Source organism: Narcine bancroftii, chromosome 7 (genome assembly GCF_036971445.1).
Source record: "Narcine bancroftii isolate sNarBan1 chromosome 7, sNarBan1.hap1, whole genome shotgun sequence".
Taxonomy (NCBI): domain Eukaryota; kingdom Metazoa; phylum Chordata; class Chondrichthyes; order Torpediniformes; family Narcinidae; genus Narcine; species Narcine bancroftii.
Genome location: NC_091475.1, coordinates 78,091,004 through 78,115,217, shown reverse-complemented (window position 1 = coordinate 78,115,217; position 24,214 = coordinate 78,091,004). Strand labels below are relative to the sequence as shown.

Below are 24,214 nucleotides of genomic sequence, written 5' to 3'. Positions count from 1 at the left end.
TTCCATTCTGAGAGTAAAGAGGGAAAACAAAGGGTTTCTTGGTTAAAACCAAATTTGCCCTAAGGAACTCGGAGAGAATCCCAGTATAAAATTATGATTCTTACACTATATGGAAATATTGAATAAGCGGTCACCAAACTTCTTCAAATTTAAGAGGTATCAAATGTCAGACTCCTCATTTTCTCCAAACTTAAATGTGACAAGACAGCAGAGAGCCATTGAAGTAGAGTCAGTGGGTTTGATCCTTCCATTTAAGTAATATGGCTTTTCTCGCTCATAATGTTGAAAAGGCAACTATTTGTTGTGTGGAGACAGGCATAGGCCCAGTCTCCTGGTATGATTCCAAAAATAGCTGTTACTAGATTTGGTTGTGAGGAGTCACGTGATGGAGTAGTGGCCGGTAGGGTAAAACCAGCCTTCTCCAGAAAAAAAGTCAAGAAAAGACAAAGTTCAACAAATATAAAATATAAGAAATAGAAGATAAAGTTGCAGAGAAGAGAAAGAAGATGGCACCAGAGAAGGAAAAAGTAAAAAGGGGAAAAAAAAAAGTCACCGGAAAAGAAAGAAGGCCTTACCTGCACGAAGGAACAAGGAGCCGTGGTGGCGAAGAACGTCCGATCTCAAAGGTTGGAGCAGTCCTGACTGCTGGACTGCAAAAATGGCTCTCTAAGCCAAACAAAAGTGCGCGATGAGTTGCGCATGAGCAACGCATAATCAAAGGTAAAAGAAAATACCGACGGGAGGGGGGGCATCAGCCAAGGAGCGGGCAAATATGGCATGACCAACTGAGGGACGCCCGACACCAAGGCTCTCAGCTGGAAGATGAGGAAGGCAGCAGGAGAGGGAGTGAGGTACCAGGCGAGGAAGAAAGTCAACGGGGTAAATGGCAAGAAGGAGCAGGCACAGGAAGCCTGACAGATGAGCAGCCCAGAAGGGGAGGACCAACAGCAAGAGGCCCGACAAAGTGGTACAAGCAACTCATCAGGAAAATCAGAATAGATACAGATACAAAGAAGAAAAAAAGAAGACACAAACATAGGTACATACACAGAAGAGGAGGTAGGAGAAGACCAAGATCTTCACAAATAGAAGGTAAAACTGATGAACAGAATATAGATAAAGCTTTTTTTGTAGAAAAAACGAGAGCATTAAAAGAATGGTTGTCATTAGAATTTAGTGCAATCAAAAGAAAAATGAAAAGAACAGAAGATAAAATACAAAGATTAGAACTAGTCATGACAGAAATAGGGAAAAGAGTAGAAAATGTGGAAGAACGAGAAACGGCTATAGAAATGGAAGTAAACGACTTAAGAGTAAAATTGGAAGAAAATGAGAAAAAAATTAAAGAGACACAAGAGTTGTTAGCTCAGAAAATTGATATGTTGGAAAATTATAGTAGGCGAAACAACATAAAAATAGTGGACCTGAAGGAATATGAAGAAGGCACAGACATGAAGGAATTTATAAAAGAATGGATCCCAAAGGTCCTGGGAATGACAGAAATGCAAGAAGGAATGGAAATAGAAAGGGCACACAGAGCACCAGCTCCAAAAGCACAGACACATCAAAAACCAAGATCCATCTTAGTAAAACTTTTGAGATATACAGCAAGAGAAAATATACTGGAGCAGGCAAGGAATAAAATTAGAGAAGATAATAAATCATTGGAATACAAGGGTCAAAAAATATTTTTTTACCCAGACATAAGTTTTGAACTCCTAAATAAGAGGAAGGAGTTTAATACAGCAAAATCGATCCTATGGAAAAAAGGTTATAAATTCATGTTAAGACATCCAGCCATGCTTAAAATATTTATACCCAGGGAGCAAAACAGATTGTTCTCAGATCCGGAGGAGGCACAAGAATTTGCAGAACATCTGTAGGACAGAAGGAGAGATGAAGAGATATAATAAGAATGAAGAATGGTGATAAAGTATATATTAAGATGTAAAATCAATGTATATGTAAAGAACTAAAGAGGGAAAAGATAGGGAAGGAAGGAAATAAGGGGATAAAAAAAAGGGAGAGCTTTGTTATATGTGTAAAAAAAAAAAAAAAAAAAAAAAAAAAAAAAAATTAAAAAGTTGTTTTCTGGGGGGGGGGTTGGGGGGTGAGAGAATAACCATCACTGCAAAATCAGTTGACGCTTGCGAGCAAGATAGCAATCCAAATGGAAGGGGGACTTGTGGTTGTCCAGCAAGGGATAAGGGGCAACTCAGAAAGGGAGGTGGGGTATTTGGGGTTAAGGTAATATTGGGTGTGGGAATTGTTGGGAGTATTTTATGTTTTAAATGTGTTGTCATACATTGAGTTTAAAAAGGAAAAAATGAGAGATGAAAATGGGGAAAAGGGGGATGGAGGTGGTGATGAAGTGGAAATGAGGTATAAACAAGATATAAGATAGCCATGTTGAGCTATATGACTATTAACATTAATGGAATACATAACCAAATTAAAAGGAAGAGGCTATTAAATTTACTGAAAAAAGAAAAAAAATAGATATAGCATTTGTGCAGGAAACGCATCTAAACTGAAGTGGAACATAACAAATTAAAGGGTAGGACATGTAGCGACAGCATCATATAATCAAAAGCCAGAGTTGTAGCCATATTAATCAATAAAAATGTACCAATCAAAATAGAGGAAGAAATAATAGATCCAGCAGGGAGGTATGTAATGATAAAGTATCAGATATACTCAGAATTTTGGAATTTGCTCAATATATATACACCTAATGAGGAGGATTAACCTTAATTAACCTTAGTTTGGATCCAATGTTGGATAAAACTGGACAAAAGACAAGCAAAAAGAATAAAGCAGCCAAATTTATGGTTAAATCAGTGCAGGAAATGAAACTTAGGATATATGGAGGAGGCAGCACCCAAGAGAGTAGGCATAAAACATACTCAAGGATTGATATGTTTTTGTTGTCGTCCCATATTCAAGGGGGAGTCAGGAAAACTGAGTAAAAAGCTACACTACTGTCTGATCATTCACCCCTGTTATTAGCAACAGAACTGGAGGACATCCCACCAAGAACATATAGATGGAGGTTAAACTCCATGCTACTTAAAAGGCAGGAATTTAGAGAGTTTATTGAATTCCAAATTAAAACATTTTTTGAAATAAACATGGAATCAGTGAAAGACAAATTTATATTATGGGATGCAATGAAAGCCTTCATTAGAGGACAGATAATAAGTTATGTAACTAAGATGAAAAAGGACTACAATCGGGAAATGGAGCATTTGGAAAAGGAGATAGTAAGTACAGAAAAATAACTAGTAAAAAGGGATGCTATAACGGAAAAGAGAGAATTAGCGGACAAAAAAATAAAATACGAAACATTACAAACGTACAATGTGGAAAAGAACATAATGAAAACAAAGCAAAAGTATTACGAACTGGGAGAAAAAATCATAAAATATTAGCCTGGCAACTTAAAACAGAACAAGCTAAAAGAACTGTATTGGCATCAAGGAAAAAGGACAAACAAATTACATATAACCCAAGAGATTAATGAAAACTTTAATGAATTTTATGAACAATTATACCAAACTGAGAACGAGGGGAAAGATGATAAAATAGAAGAGTTTTTAGCTAAAAATGAAATGCCAAAATTGCAAGAAGAGGAACAAAACAAACTGATAAAACCATTTGAAATACAGGAAGTACAGGATATATTTAAAAAGCTGCCGAACAATAAACCACCAGGAGAGGATGGATTCCCAATAGAATTCTATAAAACATTTCAAGAATTATTCATTCCTCCTCTCATGGAAGTAATGAACCAGATAAAAGAAACACAAAACTTGCCAGATTCATGTAAGATAGCAATAATTACAATAATACCAAAGACGGGGAAGGATCCATTAAAACCAGCATCATATAGACCAATATCTCTACTTAACTCAGACTATAAGATAATAGCGAAATTATTAGCAAACAGATTGGCCGATTGTGTACCAAAAATAGTAAAACAAGATCAAACTGGATTTATTAAGAAAAGACAAACAGTGGATAATGTCTGTAAACTTAATAATCTAATTCATGCAGTTCAAAGAAATAAGAAGCCAACAGTGGCTGTTGATTTGGATGCAGAAAAAGCCTTTGACAGAGTAGAGTGGAACTATTTATTTAAAGTATTACAGAGGTTCAATCTACCAGAAAAATATATTAATTATATTAAAGCATTGTATAATAGACCGTTGGCGAAGGTAACAGTAAATGGATGTGTATCGAGCCAATTTAAATTAAGTAGGTCAACTAGACAGGGATGTCCATTTTCCCCCTCATTGTTCGCCTTAGCAATAGAACCATTGGCAGAACTGATAAGAACAGAAAATAAGATAAAAGGGATAAAAATAAAGGAGACGGAGTATAAAATCAGCTTATTTGCAGATGTCATCATAGAATACCTAACAGAATCAGAAATATCAATAAAAGAATTACATAAGAAATTGAAGGAGTATGGAGAAATATCGGGGTACAAGATTAATGCAAATAAAAGTGAAGCGATGCCAATGAGTAATGTGGATTATACAGAATTTAAAAAAGAATCACCATTTAAATGGCAAGCACAAGCAATCCAATACCTAGGATTGGAAAAAATAACATATAATTTAAAAAATAAAGTCACATTGTTTGAACAAATTTGGGAACCATACATGGAACATAACAGAGAGGAGTTGCCTGGGACCTCCACCCCCTAAAATGATAAGAAGACGAAACGACTTGATTCAGTGTGTAAAAGTAGATGACACATTTTTCTTGTTTATTTTTCATTGTGTGAAGACATTGTTTTATGGTTTTATTGTATTGTATATGTTGAATATTTATTGGTTTTGGAGGGGGGTGGGAAGGGGGTAGGGGGAAAAAAGGGAGAAAATGCCACTGTGAATATTTAATAAGAAATGTTTGTATATAATTTGGTTGATATGGTTCATAGTGTGAAAAATTTTTTTAAAAATAGATTTGGTTGTAAGTCTAATCTGAGAACTTCTGTCAGGGTTTCAAAGACACCTTTCCAGACATTATCTAGCTTTGTGAAAGTAGCTTCTTCAACTTTGCACCTATCACAAGTAGGGTTTACATTGGGAAAAATACAGGCTAACTTGTCTTTAGACATGCGTGTCTGGTGTACCACCTTGAACTGAATCAAGGAATGACGGGCACAAAATGATGAAGTATTCATTAGTTGAATACATTGATTGTATGGAAGCAATTCTTGGAATTTCAATTTCCAAGCAGCTTTAATTTTATCGTTGGATATCAGCCACAAATTTTTTTAAAATTATATATTTTACCTATTTACCCTTTTTGAAGTGGATACACCTGAAAAAGGTTGTCCATCACATACGATGGGTAGCAGAAGGATAGTTTGGAAGTCAAGTACACAGAAAGTCCCTAATTTGCAAATACCTAAAAAATTGTGCCTTGCTCAAATCATATTTGTCTGCTAACTGATTGAAAGACAATCAAGCAGTCTCCTGCAAATAGGTCTGAAAAGGTTATTACTCCTTTAATTTTCCATATTGAAAAAGTCCAATCAGTCATTGATGCTTTAAAAAAGAAAGCATGATGTATTTAACTAGATAGAACAAAATTATTAAACCCCAAAAAATTTACGAAACTGGAACCAAATCCTTATTCTATACTTAAAAACTGGCTTAAGATCTGGTCTATTAATTTTTGATAATGCAAAGGGTAAAGGAGCTCCCAGCAGTGAAGTCAACAAGTACACCCTAACTGAATTCCTCTCCAAATCTACCCATAAAGGACATTCATATATGCCTGAATAATAAATCCAAAAGGTAATCTATCAGATATTAATAGCCAAATAATAAAATCTAAAATAAAGGAGAGTCATTCCTCCATCTTTCATTTATTTCTGCAATAAAGATTTGCTCAATCTAGGATTTTTATTATTCCAAATATATCTTAGATTCAACCTTGTCAAAAAATATTTTCGGGACAAAGGAAGGTACCACTTTAAAAGTTATAAAAAATTTTGGCCTCTAGACTAAACAACCGAGACCCCAGACTCTACTGAGATGAGGGAATCCTCCAATCCCAGGCTAGGCGAGTCCTTCCATCCAATCTCCCACCCAGAGACGAGGGTCCACGTCTCTGAAGATGTCTTATCCTTCTCCAAGGCTCCCCTGCAGCAGGACAGGGGCTGATCCTGATCAAGCTTCATCAAGGTTATCATCCTCCATAAGCTTCAGGTTCTGGGTAACATAGTAATCAATGTTCATTGTGAATCTCGCCACAGGTGTCCGGGGCCCTGATGGTTTGCCGGGATTGAATGGGTTGAAAGGATCAAAAGGTTTCGTGGGATCTCCAGGTATTGTGCTGATGTTTTACTGAATCGTTTCCCCATCAGAAGGAATACTGAGCAACTGATTGATTAATCCTGGCTGTCACTGAGCACGTTCCTACAGTGTAGGCATCACTGCAGGGACTAGGTGTCCTGTGCTCCTCAATGTCAGGGGTCGAGTTCAAATAATGACAGTTACAGCCCCCTCCCCCATCTCCCTGTGCCTTTGCTGGTTCTGTGAAAGTTTCTCATCAGCTCTGCTGAGTTCCTGTTGACTCCTCGTCACCTGCCCTTTCAGACAGCAAGACCCAGATCACAGTGACTCTCTACAGAGGAACATTCCCCTCCTTCCCCTCCCTCCCCACCCACTCCCCTTCCGCCCTTTGCTAGAGAGTTTAGAAAGGTCAGCAGCCCAAAATCCTGGCAAACTTCCCCTAGATTCAACAGGCTGCTCTCCTTCACAAAATTCCATGGGGTCTTTGAAGCTCAGTGCAGATGAGCCTTCGTTTAGCTCTCAGTCAAAGGTGGCTCCTCCAACAATGCTGCGCTCCTTCACAGTTCCACCCCTAGTTAAACCTCGATCTTCAAAGGGGCAGGGAATGAACAGCGCAGTTGGCGTCCCAGTTAGCGCGACACCTTTACAGCGCCACTGATCGGGGCCGGGGTTTGAATCCTGCGCTGTCTGTCAGGAGTTTGTATGTTCTTCCCATGTCTGCGTGGGTTTTCCTTGGGGGCTCCGGTTTCTTCCCACCACTCGATATGTACCGGGGGTGTTGGCTGATTTGGTGTAACTTTGGGCACCATGGACACGTGGGCCAAAATGGCCTGTTACCGTGCTATATGTCTTAAATTTTTTTTTAAAGAATGGACAGTTACTTCCCAATGGACTGAGGTGACCATGTTGTTTTGCCAACAGGCGTGAGCGGGAAAGGAATTGAAGGCCATCCTGGCCAAGCGGGTGAGAAAGGAGTGAGGGGAGCACCGAACACACAGCTGGGAGAGCCTGGCCTTCCAGGGGAGCCTGGACCCAGAGGCGAGATGGGTAAATTAGCACACACTATTCCACACTAACCTTTGCCCACGCCACCTTAATCCCATCCCCAGCCCAGCCACGTTCAACCCTGCATAAACCTAATGTTGCCAAAGCCAGATGTTAACGCTCTTCTGTACGATTTGCATTAGGTCAACAGGGTTCTGTTGGTGCATCTGGACCACCAGGGCTTCCAGGGCCTCTGTTCCCATCAGACAAGCCAGGAAAACCGGGCGACCCTGGAGCAAGGGGGTTGGATGGAGCCCAAGGTAAAGGAGTTCTCATTGCTCCCTGCTGCTTGTTGCTGAGTGACCATAGCTGCTCTGGGTTTCTCATCGAATGACCTGACTAGTCATGGAAATGTCCAATCAAACATCATCAGGCTGAAATTGAACACTTTCTCTCACCGCAGATGCTTTCTGACGTGCTGAGTGTTTCCAGCATTTTTTTTAAACTTGTGATTGTTCAGAGATTGTATTAACTGCCTGTGATTGGACAGAGTTCGTACTGACTGCTTGTGATAGGTTAGAGGTCATACTGACCGGCTGTGATTGGTCTGAAGTCAGATTGACTGGCTACGATTCCTCAGAGGTCAAATCAATCAGCTGTGATTGGTCAGAGGACAGACTGTGATTGTGATTGGTCATAAAGCATTGACCATGTGTATTGTGCATCAGGAATCAATGAAATCTGTTGCAGCTCATAGATGGCTGTGATTCCCAGTGTTGGATGGCCATCTGAGTACTGCTCTCATCTCATGGTTACCAGTGTTGGAATGGCCAATTGAGGGTTGCTCATATCTTCATGGTTACCTGCATTGGGATGGCCAGCTGAGCAATGATTCACATCTCCATGGTTACTAGTGTTGGGATGGCCAGTAGAGAACTGCTCATGTCTCCAGATTTGGACAGATGCATCTGACTGTCTTACACAGTGGGGCTTGGGAAAAAATCAGTATGCAATGAGATGAATAATTGTGCTTTGCATCACCACAGGCTATCGTGGCCAACCAGGTCCATCTGGCAGATCAAGCATTCAAGGGTTCAAGGGTGAGACAGGAGATCAAGGAATACCAGGACCTCCTGGACTACATGGACAGAAGGGTGATGAGGGACTACCTGGACTTCCCGGGATCAATGGTATTCCTGGCGACAAAGGCAAGTCATGACAGAGTGATGTGGTATTAAGAACGCACAGGATAGGAACAGCATACAGACTTGCAGTGATTCAAGCAGGTGGATATCCCCACCATCTCAATGAATACTGTCTTTGCCAATTCCCACTTAAAAACACAGGATTCCAGGAGATTGTGGGGTGACTTTGATGGGTTTTCTCTGCCCATTATCCACGTCCAGTGACAGGAATGTTCGATGAAAGAACGATGAAAGAAACAGCTGGTGGTGGGCGTTATGCTTGTTTTGACAAGAAGAACAACTTTTACACTTAAGTGTTTAACACTTAACCAACTTTATTTTCACTGAGCTGCTTCAGACGACTTCCAACTGACAACCCTGTCATATGTCACTTCCGGTTTCTGCCCAACTGAGCGCATTGCATCCTGGGAAATCTACTTCTTATTTACATGCATAATAACATCTTTCACCTTTTTAAAAAAAAAACACTAACACAGAGCTATGTCTACATAACAAAACTATCTACATTCTGTGACCAGTCTCTTTCCACCAGTTGCATCTGATGACTTCTGGTTTCACGAAGTCATTCAAGTTCATTCAGGGCATCTGCAAGGTTCACTGAAGTTCAGAAATCCATGAAGAGGTTTCTTTTCCTGCTCGTTCCTTTCCTGTTTATCAGCAAATTTGCGAACAGTCACCAGTAGCTGTTGATTTTGCAGTAGCAGTTCCTCAACATTGCAATAGATCACCAAATACTGAGAAATCACTTCAGAAGAACTGCATGTCAGCAGAACTCTTCATCTTCAGGCAAAATATAATTTCCTCATGCATCTTCTAGTTCCATCAAAAGCACCCTATTCTGTTGTAAAAGATCTGACACTTGCATTTTGTATCTCTGATTCTCCCTGTTGAGTAATGAAGCACGCCTATTCGCCTGATCAGTGCGTTTTTGTAAATGGCAAATTTCCTACATGGCATCTTCTAATGTAGCTGAGAGATTGGCCACAGGTTTTTGCACATGTTCATATTCTTCACTGTTACAGAGTCCAGAGGATCCCAAAAACCAGCAGCAAGAGATATTCACCACAACACGGGGTTATTTAAACAAAAGTAGTTTTTAATTATATTTGAACAAGAAAACAAAATTAAACTAACTTATTATTTAACCTATTTAATCCCCCCTCTAATACTAAGTGGAGGTGTGTGTAATGTGTATTTAAGATTAGAAAAGTTCTTTGGATCCAGTTCAATCTCACTGGTTGCAGGCAATTCTTGTACTGCGTACAGAAGTTAGCATTAACAAAGTTCACCAGTCTTTGGTGCTTAACAGACAAATAGTTACCACTCAGGAGAGTTCTTGTTGGTCTTCAGAGAGGAATTCCTTTTGTTCCAGACTATCCGCACCTGATTCCTTCTCAATCAGTCTTGCTGATGAAACTTGCCCCCTTCAGGGTTCTCCAGATGATCCTCTTTCTTTCAGGTCACCTTTCAGACAGACAGCCTTCTCCTTTGACCAGGCAGCCTTCCAAAGTTTGCCAGTCAGAACTGATTTCTGTCTCCTCTCTCTCTGTTTCACTCCCTTCCTCTCTGAGATCAAAACTGTTCTCCCTGTCTGCAAAAATCACATGCTCTCCCAAGCAAGCTGCTGTCAATACTTTGTTGCATTTTTGCAAAAAAGCACTCTGCAAAAATTCAGTGTTTTAAAATGTGTGTGTTCAAGCTGCTCTAGCAATTCCTCCCAAACCATCTCTAAACACTCTGTCACATCACACTGGGGCTTCAGAAGCAGAGCTTTCATCTCCACTTCTTTCACAATTTCATCCAAATGATTATTCACTCTCTTATTGTTCTGTTTTGCCAATAGCAGTTGATCTTGGGCTTCAACATATCCATTATACAACTCTGTGAGCTTCATTCTAGGCTTCACCATCTTGGCCACAGCTGCTGCAATGGGTGACGTAGCTGTCAGTTCCTCTTCTGAGGTGGAAGCTCCTTTAAGCTTTGTAGTTGAAAGAAGGTGGTTTGCATTTTCCAATTCCTTATCAAGAAGACTCTTCAGGTGTTTTCTTAAGGGTTCAGATTCTTGTCTGATGTATTCTTATCTTCTAATGCAGCCATTCTTTCTTTCTTTTAGACGCAGCTGAAGTCGCTCATTAGAGTCAAGCTGAGTCGCTAAGTGTCTCAAACGTTCTTCTATGCTGCCAGGCTGCTCTTCAGCCTTTGTCAAAACTCCAATTCACTGGGCAATTTCAGCCAGTTCCAGACATTCCTGTAACTGTCTATTTTTGTCTTCTCGCTAGAGTAAGAAGGCATCTTTATTTGCCAACTCTTTTTCCAGTTTGTCTTTCATGTCATGTAATGAAGTTGATTCTCTCAGTACATTAAGGCATCGCTTCTCCAAGGTAGTTATCCTTTCTCCTGTGAGGGTTGTGTGCTTACCTTTGGTCTGTGAAGCCACTAAAAAAGCTCTTTTCACCAGGTCGAGCTCTTTACATGTACCCAGACCTAATATTGGCTGTACTCTCCTTTCAATAATTGTGACTACTTTCAGTAGTTGTCGCCATAGAGCCCCCTTTTACTAGAATGTTCTCTCCAGTGTATCCTGTCACTTTTAATTTCACAGGATAGATCTTGCTCTTTACAGTGAGGATCTTGTAATTGTCCATAGATAACAGATTCACCTGGGCTCTGATGTTGATTTTAAATGGAATTATTGTCTCATTCAGTCATTGGAACGATCCATTCCTTTTTGCCACCATCAGTCTGTAGTGAATCCATGAAGAATTCCTCCACTTCTTCATCCACAATATACACCTTTCTCTTGGTTGCCTTTGCTTTGCAGCTCTCTGCAAACTGATTCTTCTTCCCACATTTATAGCAGGACTTTCCATAGGCAGGACACATCTTTGGAATATGTCGACCTCCACACCTGCTGCATTTACTGTTTGAGCCGACCACATTGCTTTGTTGTTGCTTTGGGAAACTCCTAGTGCTCTGTTTCTCTGTTTTCATTGCATGCCCTGTTGTGTCTATCCCGTGCAGCTCCTTAGCTTGTGCTCGTGTGGTCTCTATTGCCCTACACATATCCATAGCCTTTTCCAAAGTCTAAACTTTTTCATTCAAATTCTTTCTTTAAGTCCATTATCTGGCATTCCACAAACTGCTCTGTGTTTAATGAGTGAATTTTTCAAATCTCCAAATTCACAGGACTTGCTCAGTGTGTGAAGCTCAATTAAATTTTGGTCAAAGCTCATCTTGTTTCTGGTCACAGGAGAAAAACTTAAATTTCCCAAACGTGACGTTTTTACTTGGAACAAAATACTCCTCAAATTTTGTCATCAGAGTGTTCAACGTGAAAGCTGTCTCATCAATTTGAAAACTGTTATAGGGGTCCAAGGCATCTTCAACCATCACATGCAGAAACAGACGCTTTCCATTTCCCATCGGTCTCTCCCATTCCACCAGCTTCTAAATAAATGTTAAATCGCTGTTTGAAGCGTTTCCAATTTTCTGCTCGATTGCCAGTAAAATGCATCAGTGTGGAGGACATAACTTATCTATGCTTTCTCACTCAGACACTTCTGACACCATGTTATGCTTGTTCTTTCAAGAAGAAAGACTTTACATGGGTTTAACTCTTTACTGACTTTATTTCCCTTAGCTGCTTCAACCGACAATCCCCATCACATACCACTTCCGGTTTCTGGACAACAGCACACATTGCATGCTGGGAAATGTAGTTCTTGTTTACATGCATAATTACACAGTGGGAATGTCCAGTACATTGGTAGGACAACCCAGTAGTGGGAATGTGGAACAACAGGACTGTCCACTGGTGCAACGGACCAGTGGTGGGACTGTCAGTTGGTGATGGACTGAACTCTCCAGTAACAGGAATGTCCAATATTGGGACTGTGCTGGGACAGGACTGTTCATAGTGGGACTGTCCAGTGGTGTTGCCTCACTGGGTGAGGGAATCACTCTTTTCATCCCCCCCCCCCCCCTTTTCCCAATTAATTTAATTCTGGCGGTCATATCCTAGGGTGCTAGTTGAATGCTATACTTCTAAAACTGTTGTAACTGGTCACCACTTTATTCATTGACAGGCCAAAAGGGTGAACAGGGTATGATGGGTTTCCCTGGAGGTAGCGGCAAGCCTGGAGATCAGGGAGCGCCCGGTGCAAAAGGATTTGTGGGGCTGCCAGGTGAGTGAAACACCTTCTCCTGTTCCTCTGATGCACACTGGGTGATAAACACTGGATGCTGTATTCCCACTTGCTCCCATGTCCCTGACCTTATCAATGTGCCAGACTGGCTGAGAAGAACAGCACCAGCCCTGGGAGGAGCATGGTTTCGAATGGTTCCACCCAGGCAGAGATAGTTGTGCCCTCACCAGGCCCGGGGTGCTGCAAGAGGATGGGCTCTCAAGGCTTTGCTGAGCTCCCTTGGGCACCATTCTCCTCTGTTCTCCTGGGTGAACATCCTGAACATAACATGTTGGGATCCCCATGAAAGACCTGAGTAAACTTCACTGCAGGGCAAGAGACAAAGCTGAAGGTTTGTACCAATGCCATGAATTGGCCTTTGGGAATAGACTCAAGGAACTGAATGGCCTCTTTTTTTCAGCGAAGCAGAGAGAGTGAGAGAAGCCTATTGAATACTTTGAGCCTGTTGCACATCAACACCACAATGGGTGATCATTGCCTTCCGACTATTCCCACCTTCTTCTCAAGTTCATTATCATCTGACTGTACATATACATTTCTCTCCATTCCTTTTGAAGAGGTAACAATTGTGTTGATGCCTTGGGGAGGTACAGTTAGCGTAATGGTCAGCCAATAATTTGGACTGGGATTTGAATCCTGTGCTGTCCATAAGGAGTTTGTACGTTCTCCCCATGTCTGCATGGGTTTTCTCTGGGGGGGTCCAGTTTCCTCCCACCCTTCAAAATGTACCAGGGGGTTGCAGGTTGATTGGGTGTAAATTGGGTGGCATGGACTTGTGGACTGAAAGGGCCTGTTACTGTGCTGTATGTTTAAATTAAATTTTAAAAATTAAATTAAAACTCCACCTTCACCACTCTCTGGGTGCAGAAATGTCTCATAACCTGTTCTAAATATCCTGAAGTTGTGACCCCCCCCCCCAGTTCTGGAATCTCCAGCTTCACTGTCACATACACACTCCACAATATTATAGTTAATTTAGGGACTCACAAGAAACCATGGATGCTGGAAACTGGAGCAAAAACACATCCTCCGGAGAGCTCAGTGGGTTGAGCAGCAATAGTGGGAGAAAAAGAAGGGTCGCTGTTTTGGGACAGAACCTTTCATCAAATACTGCTTCAGGATCCATTTTTGATTAGGGATTGCAGCTCGATACATCAACCCTTCTTTTTCTCCCACTGATGCTGCTCAATCCCACTGAGTTTTCCAGTGGATGTCTTTTTGCTTAATAGAGCTAATTTAGTTTGACCATTCTCTATGTGGATTAAGGATTTTGACAGTTGTGTCCTTCATGCTTGCAAGTTTGATTTCCCATTTGTCTCCATCCTTGACATCCCCACAATGGCTCAGGGGTCTCTCGGTTAATTCCAAAGATTACAATGTCCAACCCCTCACTGGGCACCCATGGGCGGGGATGAAGGTGAGGATTGGGTGGAGGTGGGGATGAAGGTGATGATGGAGGTGAGGATGGGGGGGGTGAGGATGGAGGTAAGGTTGAAGTTGGGCTGGGAGTGGGGATGGAGTTGAGAAGGGGTGAGGATAAAAGTGGAGGTGGGGATAAGGGTGATGGTAGAGGTGAGGATGGAGTTGGGAAGGAGGTAGAAGGCCAGCTTAGCAGGAGAAAAGATGAGATAGATGCTCCCATTGCTTTGCCTGTTGCCCAATGCTGTCCTCCTCTGGTTGGGTTGCAGGTTTGGTGGGACTGCCAGGTCCTCATGGCCCAGTCCCTGGTCCCCAAAACTTCGTGGGTCCAGAAGGTTCTCAGGGGTTACCCGGAAACCCTGGTCGCCGTGGTCCTCCTGGAGATCATGGTCCGAAGGGATCTCGTGGTGATCCAGGTGAGATTGTTAACTAAATTTTCTGCAAAGAGTTGAGAACTTGCACGGTATTGCAGAAAGAGAAAAATATGCATACAGAGGTCTTTCTGCATTAGTGACTCACCACAGCTGCTCTGATCTGTGTCCACAAGCCAACCAATCCCACCATAGATGGTTTCTGTGGAAAAAATTCCAAAATGTTATAATTCCCAATGAGAAACATTCCTTCCCTCAGTTCTAGAGGTTAAACTATACTTCTGAGGCACAGAATCACCTCACACCCTCCTGAACCTTGGTCAGAATCTGCCAACCTTAGTCACTCTCTCCTCAATATGTCCCAAGAATCGATCCAGTGGCACCACACACTGCCTTGTCTCTACGGTCAGTCAGACATTCTCCTGTGCTCCCAGTAAGTCTTACCATAGACAAACAAGGCCTACTCTTCTAGCCAGGGATTGCCATCCAGCTGCCTCATGGAGCTCCTAGAATGAAGGATAATTTGCCCCAGCCATCTCAACCACAACCGTGAGCAGCAGATGGTGTCAACCAAAACCACCATGAGGAGCAGATGGTAATTCTCAGATTGCCATTTTGGGATCTTCCTGATCAGAAATTGGCTGCAACTGTGACCATAGGACTTTGGTTGTGAAGCACTGGAATAATTGGCTTTGGAGCATGGTGCTATAAAAATGCAATCTAGCCCTTGTAAGTGGGCTGCAGACTAGCTGAGATGTGAGGGGAGGGTTTTGCTCGTTTGTAACAGCTCTCGCTCACTGCTGGGCTGTATCGCAGCTGGAGATTCTATTTAACACCCTCTGACATCAGTGTGTCTCTCCCAACAGGTCTCAAGGGCCCAAAGGGTCAAAAAGGACTCCCCGGCCACAGCAACACACCAGGCGTGGCAGGCCCACGAGGAGATCCAGGTCTTCTGGGACAAAGGGGTCCTCTTGGATTTCAAGGTATAAAACCTCCCCAACAACACAGTCCCCTCTCCCATTAGCACATCTTCAGCTCTCCAGCCTGGACTCCCACTTACTTATACACGCACACACACACACCCACACAAAATCAAAACACAACAGGTAATAGTTTTCAGAATTATGAGAGAACGTGTGTGTGGGTGTGTGTGGGTGTGTGTGGGTGTGTGTGGGTGTGTGTGGGTGTGTGTGGGTGTGTGTGGGTGTGTGTGGGTGTGTGTGGGTGTGTGTGTGGGTGTGTGTGGGTGGGTGTCTGTGTGTGTGTGTGTGCCTGTGACTGTAGGGGGAGTGTCTGTAAAAACACACTGAAATGCTGGAGGAACTCAGGCAGTCTTTTCAGCGTCTATAGGAGACAAAGATATGTTGCCAACGTTTTGGGCCTGAGCCTTTATTCAAGGAATATAAAGAAGGGCTCAGGCCTGAAATGTCAGCAATATATCTGTCTCCTATAGACATTGAAAAGACTGGCTGAGTTCCTCTGGCATATGAGAATCAGAATTTATGGTCATGAACAAATCATGAGATTCGGTGTTTTACAGCAGCCTCATGGAGCAAACATTCAGATCATCTCACTGTAGCGTGCGACCTAACTGAATGAACAAACGAGACCAGCAGTCAGTTAACTCATTAGAACTAGCAAGGTTTAGAGTCTAGCGTGCTACCGTTTTAAGGCCTTCAAAGCTCCTGCCCCCCCCCCCCCCTCCCCATGCACCAGAAAATGCATCATCGTGTTGCAAACAAGTGCAAGTGGCCCCCGAGCCTCTGTTGGAAAAGAAGAATCGTGCTGCACCATCTTTGATGCGGCTGCTCCGCTAACACATACGTAACACGTGGAGCCGGTTCACCCGACCATAAACTATGTGCGCTGCCACATTACGACAGTACTATAAATAAAAAGTAAAAATAATAGTGCACAAAAAGTCAGGCCGTGTCTTTGGTTCATTGATCATTCAGGAATCCGATGGCAGCGGGGAAGAAGCTGTCCTTGCGCCACTGAATGCTCATCTTCAGGCTCCTGTACCTTTTTCCTGATGGTAGCAGAGTGAAGAGGGCATGGCCTGGGTGGTGGGGGGTCCTTGAGGATAGAGGTTGCTTTCTTGACACTGCCTCATGTAGATGTCCTCGATGGAGTGAAGTCTGGTGCCTGAGGCTGAGTTAACAACCCTCTGGAGTTTTTTCCTGTCCTGAGCATTGGCACATCAGTACCAGACAATGATGCAACCAGCCAGAATGCTCTCCACACTACACCTGTAGAAGTTTTTAAAGAGTTTTTGGTGACATACTGAATCTCCTCAAGACACCTCACAAAGTGTAGCCACTGTGTGTTTTTACAGTAGACTTTCATGTTTCACTGAGTGTCTTTCAGTGCATAAATGTATGATTCTGTCTATGTGGGTAGAGAGATTCTGATGAGGTTATTTGCTACTTTGAGCAACAAAAGCTCCAGCAATTGTTCTGAATTTGTACAATGTTATTGAAAAGCTGCATTCCTCAATAACCAGTGGGATGGGTCTGATTTCACCCCTTGCTCCACAGGACCTTCAGGACTGCCAGGTGCCCGAGGCATGTCGGGAATGCCGGGCCGCAGCGTAAGTGTGGGATATCTCCTGGTCAAGCACAGCCAGTCGGAACAAGTCCCACCATGTCCCTTGGGGATGAACAAGCTCTGGGATGGATACAGCCTCCTGTATGTGGAAGGACAGGAAAAATCCCACAACCAAGACCTGGGTACGTTGGTTCCTGTGTGTGTTTCTTGAGCCAAGTACATACCATCCTTAATTTCACAGCCAGCCCACTGGGAAAGGTGGAGGAGAAGGCCATTTAACTCCTGAAGTCTCTGCCATTCTGGAGAGAATATTCCAGAAATTTACAACCTCTAAAGGAAAGAATTCCTGCTCTTACTCCTGTAGGTTGGACCCTGTATGCAAACTTTGCTCCCAGATCCAGATCCATCAATGAACTCCCTCCACTCCTCAGAATTGGAATCTCCCAGTGAGATCACCTCCTGCACCTGATGTCCAACCTGGGCCAAAGGCCGTCGGTCCCCTGTCAGGTCAACCCCCTCATCCATGGCACCAGCACCAGTCTGCTCCTTCTCCTCCTGCACCCAGTGTTCACACACAGGCCTTGAAATCTCAGAAACTCCCTAGGCCACCACATGGTTCATGGGCAACAGCACCTGAGGGCTCCCAGGATGCCCTCCAGCCACTTGTGGCTGCTGCATGGTAAAAGGGTTGGAGTCACAATCAGATTGTGGGAGCATCTTAGGAGAATACTGAACAGTTTATTGGCACGAGTACAGAGATATGGTGAAAAGCATGCCATCCAGGCAGCTCGAAATATTTTGGATCCACAAGAGCAATTCACAGAAAACAGTAACAAGATTAATCACAACCTACTAAAATTTGGCATTAACATGAACACAACAGGCAAATTAAAATGAGATTTAAACCAAATATAAACAGTGGCTTCCAAACGAGGCCCTTCCTCCTCCACATGGGCACTGATGCACTGCCCTAGTGCACAACTTTGGAGAGGGGCAGTATGGGGCAGGAAGTGGGACCCACAGCCTCACCCAGCAAACCAGAGTATGATGGGAATGTCATGACTTGCAACAGGAAGGATAAAGCATGGAGTCAGTGTGACTTGCCCTCAGTTTAAAGTCCAATGGACCACCCCTTCTGCAGCACAATACACCCTTGGGACTGCCCCCTACACACAGTGTGGCACTCTCTTGGTGATATACAAAATGATGAGAGGAATAGATTGGGTGAACACCCAGAGTATTTTGCCCAGAGGGAAATCAGTAACCGGAGAATATATGTTTAAAGTGAATGTGTGGTTGGGGGGGGGGTGAATAGATTTAACAGGAAACTGAAGGGTGATGATTTTTCCCAGAGGGTGGTGGGTGTATGGAATGGTCAGCCAGTGGAGGTCTTGAGGCAGATACTATTGCAATGTTTAAGAAAGAATTGGATGGATTTGAAGGGATAGGGGCCAAACACAGGCAGGTAAAATAAATGTGGGTGGGGCTGTTGGAAGGCATAGAAAAGTTAGACCAAAAGGCCTGTTTCCACGCTGGTGCCTCTGTCTCCTACAACAGATGCTGCCCCTCCCACAGATCTCCAGTGTGATGTTGCGTGTCCTATGAGAAATGTGGAGAGATGGTGCAAATATGGCTGTGGACGGGGTGGTGTGGGAGCACCTGTGGGGGTATTGCACCTGTAAGGGGTGCCCACCTATTGGTGGGTGCATGGGGCTAACCACCCACCTCTGAGTGTGTTGATAGCTGTTGCCCGCTGCACTGACTGCATTGTCTTCTGCCCCAGGATTAGCTGGTTCCTGCATTCCTCGATTCACCACCATGCCCTTCATCTACTGCAACATCAACGAGGTGTGCTACTACGCCAGCAGAAACGACAAATCCCATTGGCTGTCCACCAACGCTCCCATCCCCATGATGCCGGTTGCCGATGAAGACATCAAGCAGTACATCAGCCGGTGCTCAGTGTGCGAAGCTCCCTCTCTTGCTGTGGCTGTCCACAGCCAGGACATTACCATCCCCATGTGTCCCCTGGGCTGGCGAAGCCTGTGGATCGGTTATTCATTCCTCATGGTAATAATTCTGAATGTTTAATGCAGCAGTACCTCTCTCTCTCTCTCTCTTGTGTTTGAGATCATGCTATTTCATGGAAAGAGCCCAAACAATGCATCAGGATGGCCAAAAGGTGTTCATGATATGTCCTTGGGAGCATCCTAAGGCATTTGTTTCTACATTAAGAACAAGAGGATAATTAGAGATAGCATCATGAAAGAACAATGAAGGAATTTATACTTGGTCTCAGAGGAAGAGGGTGAGGTACTAAATGAGTACTTTGCATCGGTATTCACCAAGGAGAAGGAAGGACCTGGAGGATAGTGATAGGGAGCTGAGTGTGGAGAATGCTCATGTGTTGGGGCATTTTGAGATCAAGGTGTTGGTTCTTTTGAAGACCATTATGATAGATAAGTCTGCAGGGCCTGATAGGATATATCTCTTTATTGAAAGAGGGAAGGGAGGAGGCGGCTAGGGACTTGAAGATCTTTGCTCCTCAATAGGCAAGGTCCCAGATAACTGGAGAGTAGCCAGTGTTGTCCCTTTGTTCAAAAGGGGAAATGGTGATAATCCAAGAAATTTTGGCCAGCAAGCCTCACTTCAGTGGTAGAGAAACAGATGGAGAGGTAGAATTTATGCACATTTGGAAAGGCATGGTCAAATTAGGGCCAGTCTCCTAGCTTTGTTCAGGGCTGGTCATGTCTTACCAACTCTTTCTGAGGTATCAAAGGTTGATGGGAATAGGGAGCTGGATGCTGTCTACATGGACTTTAGTAAGGCATTTGGCCAGGTCCCTCATGATATGATCCAGAAGGTACAAGTTGCATGGGATCCATGGCGAATGAGAGTTTGGATTAAGAATTGGCCAGCCCGTACTTTGATGCTGAGAACTCCATTGGTTCTCCAGGGGCAGGGCAGCTGTTTTTATGTCATTATTGTTTTGGTCCTGACTCTCGGTGCTTTCTCCTTCAGCACACAGGAGCAGGCAGTGAGGGAGGTGGCCAGTCGCTGGTCTCACCCGGGAGCTGCCTGGAAGACTTCCGCACCAGCCCCTTTGTGGAGTGCAACGGGGCCCGGGGAACCTGCCACTACTTTGCCAACAAGCACAGCTTCTGGCTCTCCACCATTGACCGGGAGCAGCAGTTTGAGGACCAGCCAGCAGCTGACACTCTGAAGGCCGGGCAACTCCTGACACGAGTGAGCCGTTGTCAGGTCTGCATGAAGAATTTGTAACAAGGCCATAGGTCAACCACTCCCAGCTGCCCACCACAGTGAGGCGTACTCTACCAGATGTCCTTGGATTTACCTTGCCACTCAACACCAAACCCTGGGGAGCCTCTATACACTGGAGAGTCTCTGATCATTGTCACCTGACCCTCCACACCTGTTGGTGAGCCCCCACTGTTGTAATCCAGTTCTGTATCCTCGGACTGCTCCCACACACTGCACCAACTCCCCTCACACCCAGCTCTTCAACTGCACGCCAGCCCAGACACCTCAACACACTCTCCAAGCTGAGAAAGTGTCATCCTCTCTGAGGAGGGTCAATGAAGGAATGTCATAGTGCCTGGGGAGGGTCAGTGAGAGAGTCATAGCCTAAGGAGGGTCAGTGTGGGAGGATCACACTTCCCAAGGAAGGATGGAGGGTCAATGGCCAAGGGGGAGTTTGGAGTCCAGACTGAGGGATAGTTGGCCTTTGTGCTGGGTTGTAGTCAAGGATCCCTCTGAGGATGAGGTTCTCTCGAGCTAAAGAAAATATTTATTCATTACCAATAACTTTTCAAAGATCATCCTTTGCTTTGTGTGCGGGATCTTGCCGTGTGCAGATTGACTTGAGTCCTGGAAGGTTCCCCAAAGGAGGACAAGGTGCTACAGAAATTCAAGATGCATCCTTGCTCCTGAACAGAGTTTGGCAACTCTTGGACCTTGAGAAAGATTTGTGGGACTAAGAGCTCCCAGTCTGAGATTTGATAACAGGACACACAATTCCAGAATTCAGGAACATCATCACACTGTGGGTGAATATAGTCAGGATCTCCCAATGTTCTCTAACTGGGACATTCTGGCCAGATAAATACACACACTATATCACTGGGACAAAAGGTTTGACTACTAGGGAACACCAGGCCCCTGACATTATGGAGTTAACAAGAAAGTCTGTAGGTGCTGGGGTGAGTTTACAAATGTGTTTGCCCCTACCCCATCTACAGACTCTCTTGTTTAACTTCTGATGTTACAGGCAAGGAACCCATGTCTATAACAGCAAAGAGCTGTTGTAATAAAGGCAATTCATTTTTTTTGCCTATAACAGCCCAGACAAATTCTTCCAAATTGTATCTTTTCTACTGAAATAAAATATTAGTTGTGGCTGAGGTTTATGGGACAGTTCCTGCCACCGCTCTCTTCCTCCACATTAAAGTTGATTAAAAATATTAACTACATGTTAGTTCTGAAATGCATTTACTTTCTGGAAGTTTCTGATCAAGTTTCACTCTGATTACATAGAGTTCAATCCTGTAGTACTGAGGGAGAGGCAGGTGCTGAGGGTGCTCATCTCAGCAGATTGGGGCTGTCAGATAATAAAGTAAAACTAGGTCTCCATATATCTGTTGCACAGCATTACTCCTGGCCCATGTTCCATTCTCAATCTTACGCCAATCAGAACAGATCATTTCCCTCTGGGCAGCTTTGTTGGGAGAGGGAAATTTTGATTTACCTGTGGTAGAACATGACTGCAAATCCAACCTACTGGCTACAGTGCATTGTCAAATGGTGCTATGTAAATGTAAATCCTCTCCCTGAGCTCCTTTATTGTGCATCTTGTTTTTGTACTTGAATCTGTGCAGGTTATTAGCTGCTTTAATGTGCTCAGTGCCACATATCTCACCACTAATTTATGACTGTTTAACAAATGATTTGCTATCAGGCAATAAGCATGAGTGTGTAACACAGATATTTGAAAGGCCTAACACAGTCAAGGGTTCTGCAGGGTTTCCAGAAATTTTGGTGCAAGGACAGAGAGACGAGTCCCAAAGCAGGTGTTAAATCTGCCCCATGCCAATAAGGTTGCTGTTGCAGTGTGGGGACACTGTGGCATCATACCAGTGCAAGGTCACTGTGAGTGGCAGGGAGCGGCACAACTGCACTGCTCCAGTGGGCCACTGCTGTACTGCGTCACTGCAGGGCCGCTGTTGCAATGCCAGCCCAGGGGATCACTGCACTGCCTGCACACACAACCAGGGTAGGGCCACAGTGCTAGTGCACAATGCTAGAGTAGGACCACTGGGCTTCTACAGTTGAAATTCACTTCACTAGAAGTGACTAATCCTTTCAACACTAGATTTGGCAGCCTGGTCGGAATGATTTCTACCTTCATAAATTGAATGGTTTACTGCAGCAAACTCTGCAATATTAGACAGCAAAGCAACACAACTGTCTTCCTGTAGGTCACAACCAAATAGAAGCTCTGCTTGTTCAAAAGACATTTGTACAAATGCTCCTTTTTTATTTGTGCTGTAAGACATGAGGCTCCATCGATGTAATTATCCAAATTAAAAATATTTTACCAGATGTAACTCCTTTCATGTGGTTTTAACACAGAACATACACAGGAACAGCGCAACTCAAGAACAGGCCCTGGGCTCATGTATCTACACCAAACATAATGTCCAACTTGTCCCCATTGGTAAACTGCCTCAAACTCTCTGACTGCCACAGGGAGTAAAGGCATCGCCTCAGCATGTTATATTTGCATAGGCAGCTTCCATTATAATTGTGGCCCCACAGATTCAGCCAATAGGAGGGCCAATGGAGCTGCTCTGAATTCAGGAAGATTCCCAGTACCAGCTGCATTGTCCACGCCTTGGCAAAGTCTGACTTTGGCTCAGGTGAATCACACGCAAGAGAGACTGCGGCTACTGGGGAAAAAAATCTGCTGGAGAAACTCAGGAGGTTGAACAGCATCAGTGGGAGGTTAATGGGTTTGGCCTGAAACATAGAACATAGAACATTACAGTGCAGTACAGCTCAATTGTGCCAACCTATATAAAAACTGACTCAAGAATCTAAACCATCCCTACCTCACACCCATTATCCTCTTTTATCCCCACTGATGCTGCGTGACCTGCCGAGTTCCTCCAGCAGATTGTTTATTTCTTTGCACATGGAGCATTCATTCAGTTTATGCACAGGTGGACAAGGTGAAAGGTGGTGTGAGAATAGGGAGGTAAGTTAAAATGACCAGAAGCTGGGAGCTCAAGTTGGCCATTGTAGACAGAGCTCAGGCAATCATCTAGTCTGTATTAGGACTCACCATTGGAAAGGAGGCCATATTGAGAGCATTGCAATGCCATAGACAAGGTTGGAGGAGGTGCACTCAACGGAAAGGGCTGTTTAGGAGGGAGGAGGTGTCACACCTGGTTAAAATACCTGAGGGCAGAGAGGGATGGGGAAATCACACAGTGGTTCCTGTGGGAGAGGGAAGATGTGACTGATGGTGGGATCACATTGCAGCTGGTGGAAATGTTGAAGAAGGGAGTGCTGTCTGCAGAATCTGGTGAGTGAAAGGTGAAGACTGAAGGAACTCTTTTTGGGGGAGCGAGTATCTTCAGCACTGCCCTTCCCTCCTGAGAGCAAACATGTGGGAAATGGAGGGGATGCAAGTTGCGGAGATAAACAGGAAAGTCTGGGGTTGTAGTGCAAGGCACAAAAGTGCTGGAGAATCAACAGGTCATGCAGCATCTTTAGGAAGTAAAGAATTACCAAAGTTAGGCCTGGGCAAATAGCAGACAGGTGCCTGAATAAAAACATGGGGAAGAGGGGAGGAGAGAGAAGGGGCAGGGAGAGGAACATAGTCCAACAGATAAATGGTAATCTGTGGATATGGGAGGGACAGAAATGAGAAAAAAATATGAGGGGGGGAGAGGGTAGCTCTCTGAATGGAGATGGAAGGAAAGGGGGTGGGGAAATGGAGGAAAGGAGACTGAGGGATGGGGAAAAGAGGGAGACTTGGGGGAGGGGTTTAATGGAAACAGGAGAAGTCAATGTTAATACAGTCTGGTTGGAGAGTACCCAGATGGACCATTAGATGTCCCTCCAATTTGTGGGTAGCCTCAGTTTAG

The 24,214-nt window shown here is 43.9% G+C and overlaps 1 protein-coding gene across 5 annotated transcripts in view; it reads left to right on the top strand.

The window, feature by feature from the left end:
- The window catches only part of LOC138739043 (collagen alpha-2(IV) chain-like), a 171,842-nt gene extending 149,178 nt beyond the window's left edge, over positions 1-22,664 (top strand). For all 5 annotated transcript variants that reach the window (XM_069890422.1, XM_069890423.1, XM_069890424.1 and 2 more), the window contains 10 exons: positions 6,275-6,346; positions 7,236-7,361; positions 7,502-7,618; positions 8,345-8,506; positions 12,589-12,687; positions 14,397-14,543; positions 15,365-15,481; positions 17,036-17,227; positions 18,829-19,115; positions 20,067-22,664. In XM_069890422.1, coding sequence (XP_069746523.1) covers positions 6,275-6,346; positions 7,236-7,361; positions 7,502-7,618; positions 8,345-8,506; positions 12,589-12,687; positions 14,397-14,543; positions 15,365-15,481; positions 17,036-17,227; positions 18,829-19,115; positions 20,067-20,327 — 1,580 coding nt within the window. In that variant the 3' untranslated portion in view covers positions 20,328-22,664. The remainder of the gene's footprint in view (positions 1-6,274; positions 6,347-7,235; positions 7,362-7,501; positions 7,619-8,344; positions 8,507-12,588; positions 12,688-14,396; positions 14,544-15,364; positions 15,482-17,035; positions 17,228-18,828; positions 19,116-20,066) is intronic.
- The last annotated feature ends 1,550 nt before the right edge of the window (positions 22,665-24,214 follow it).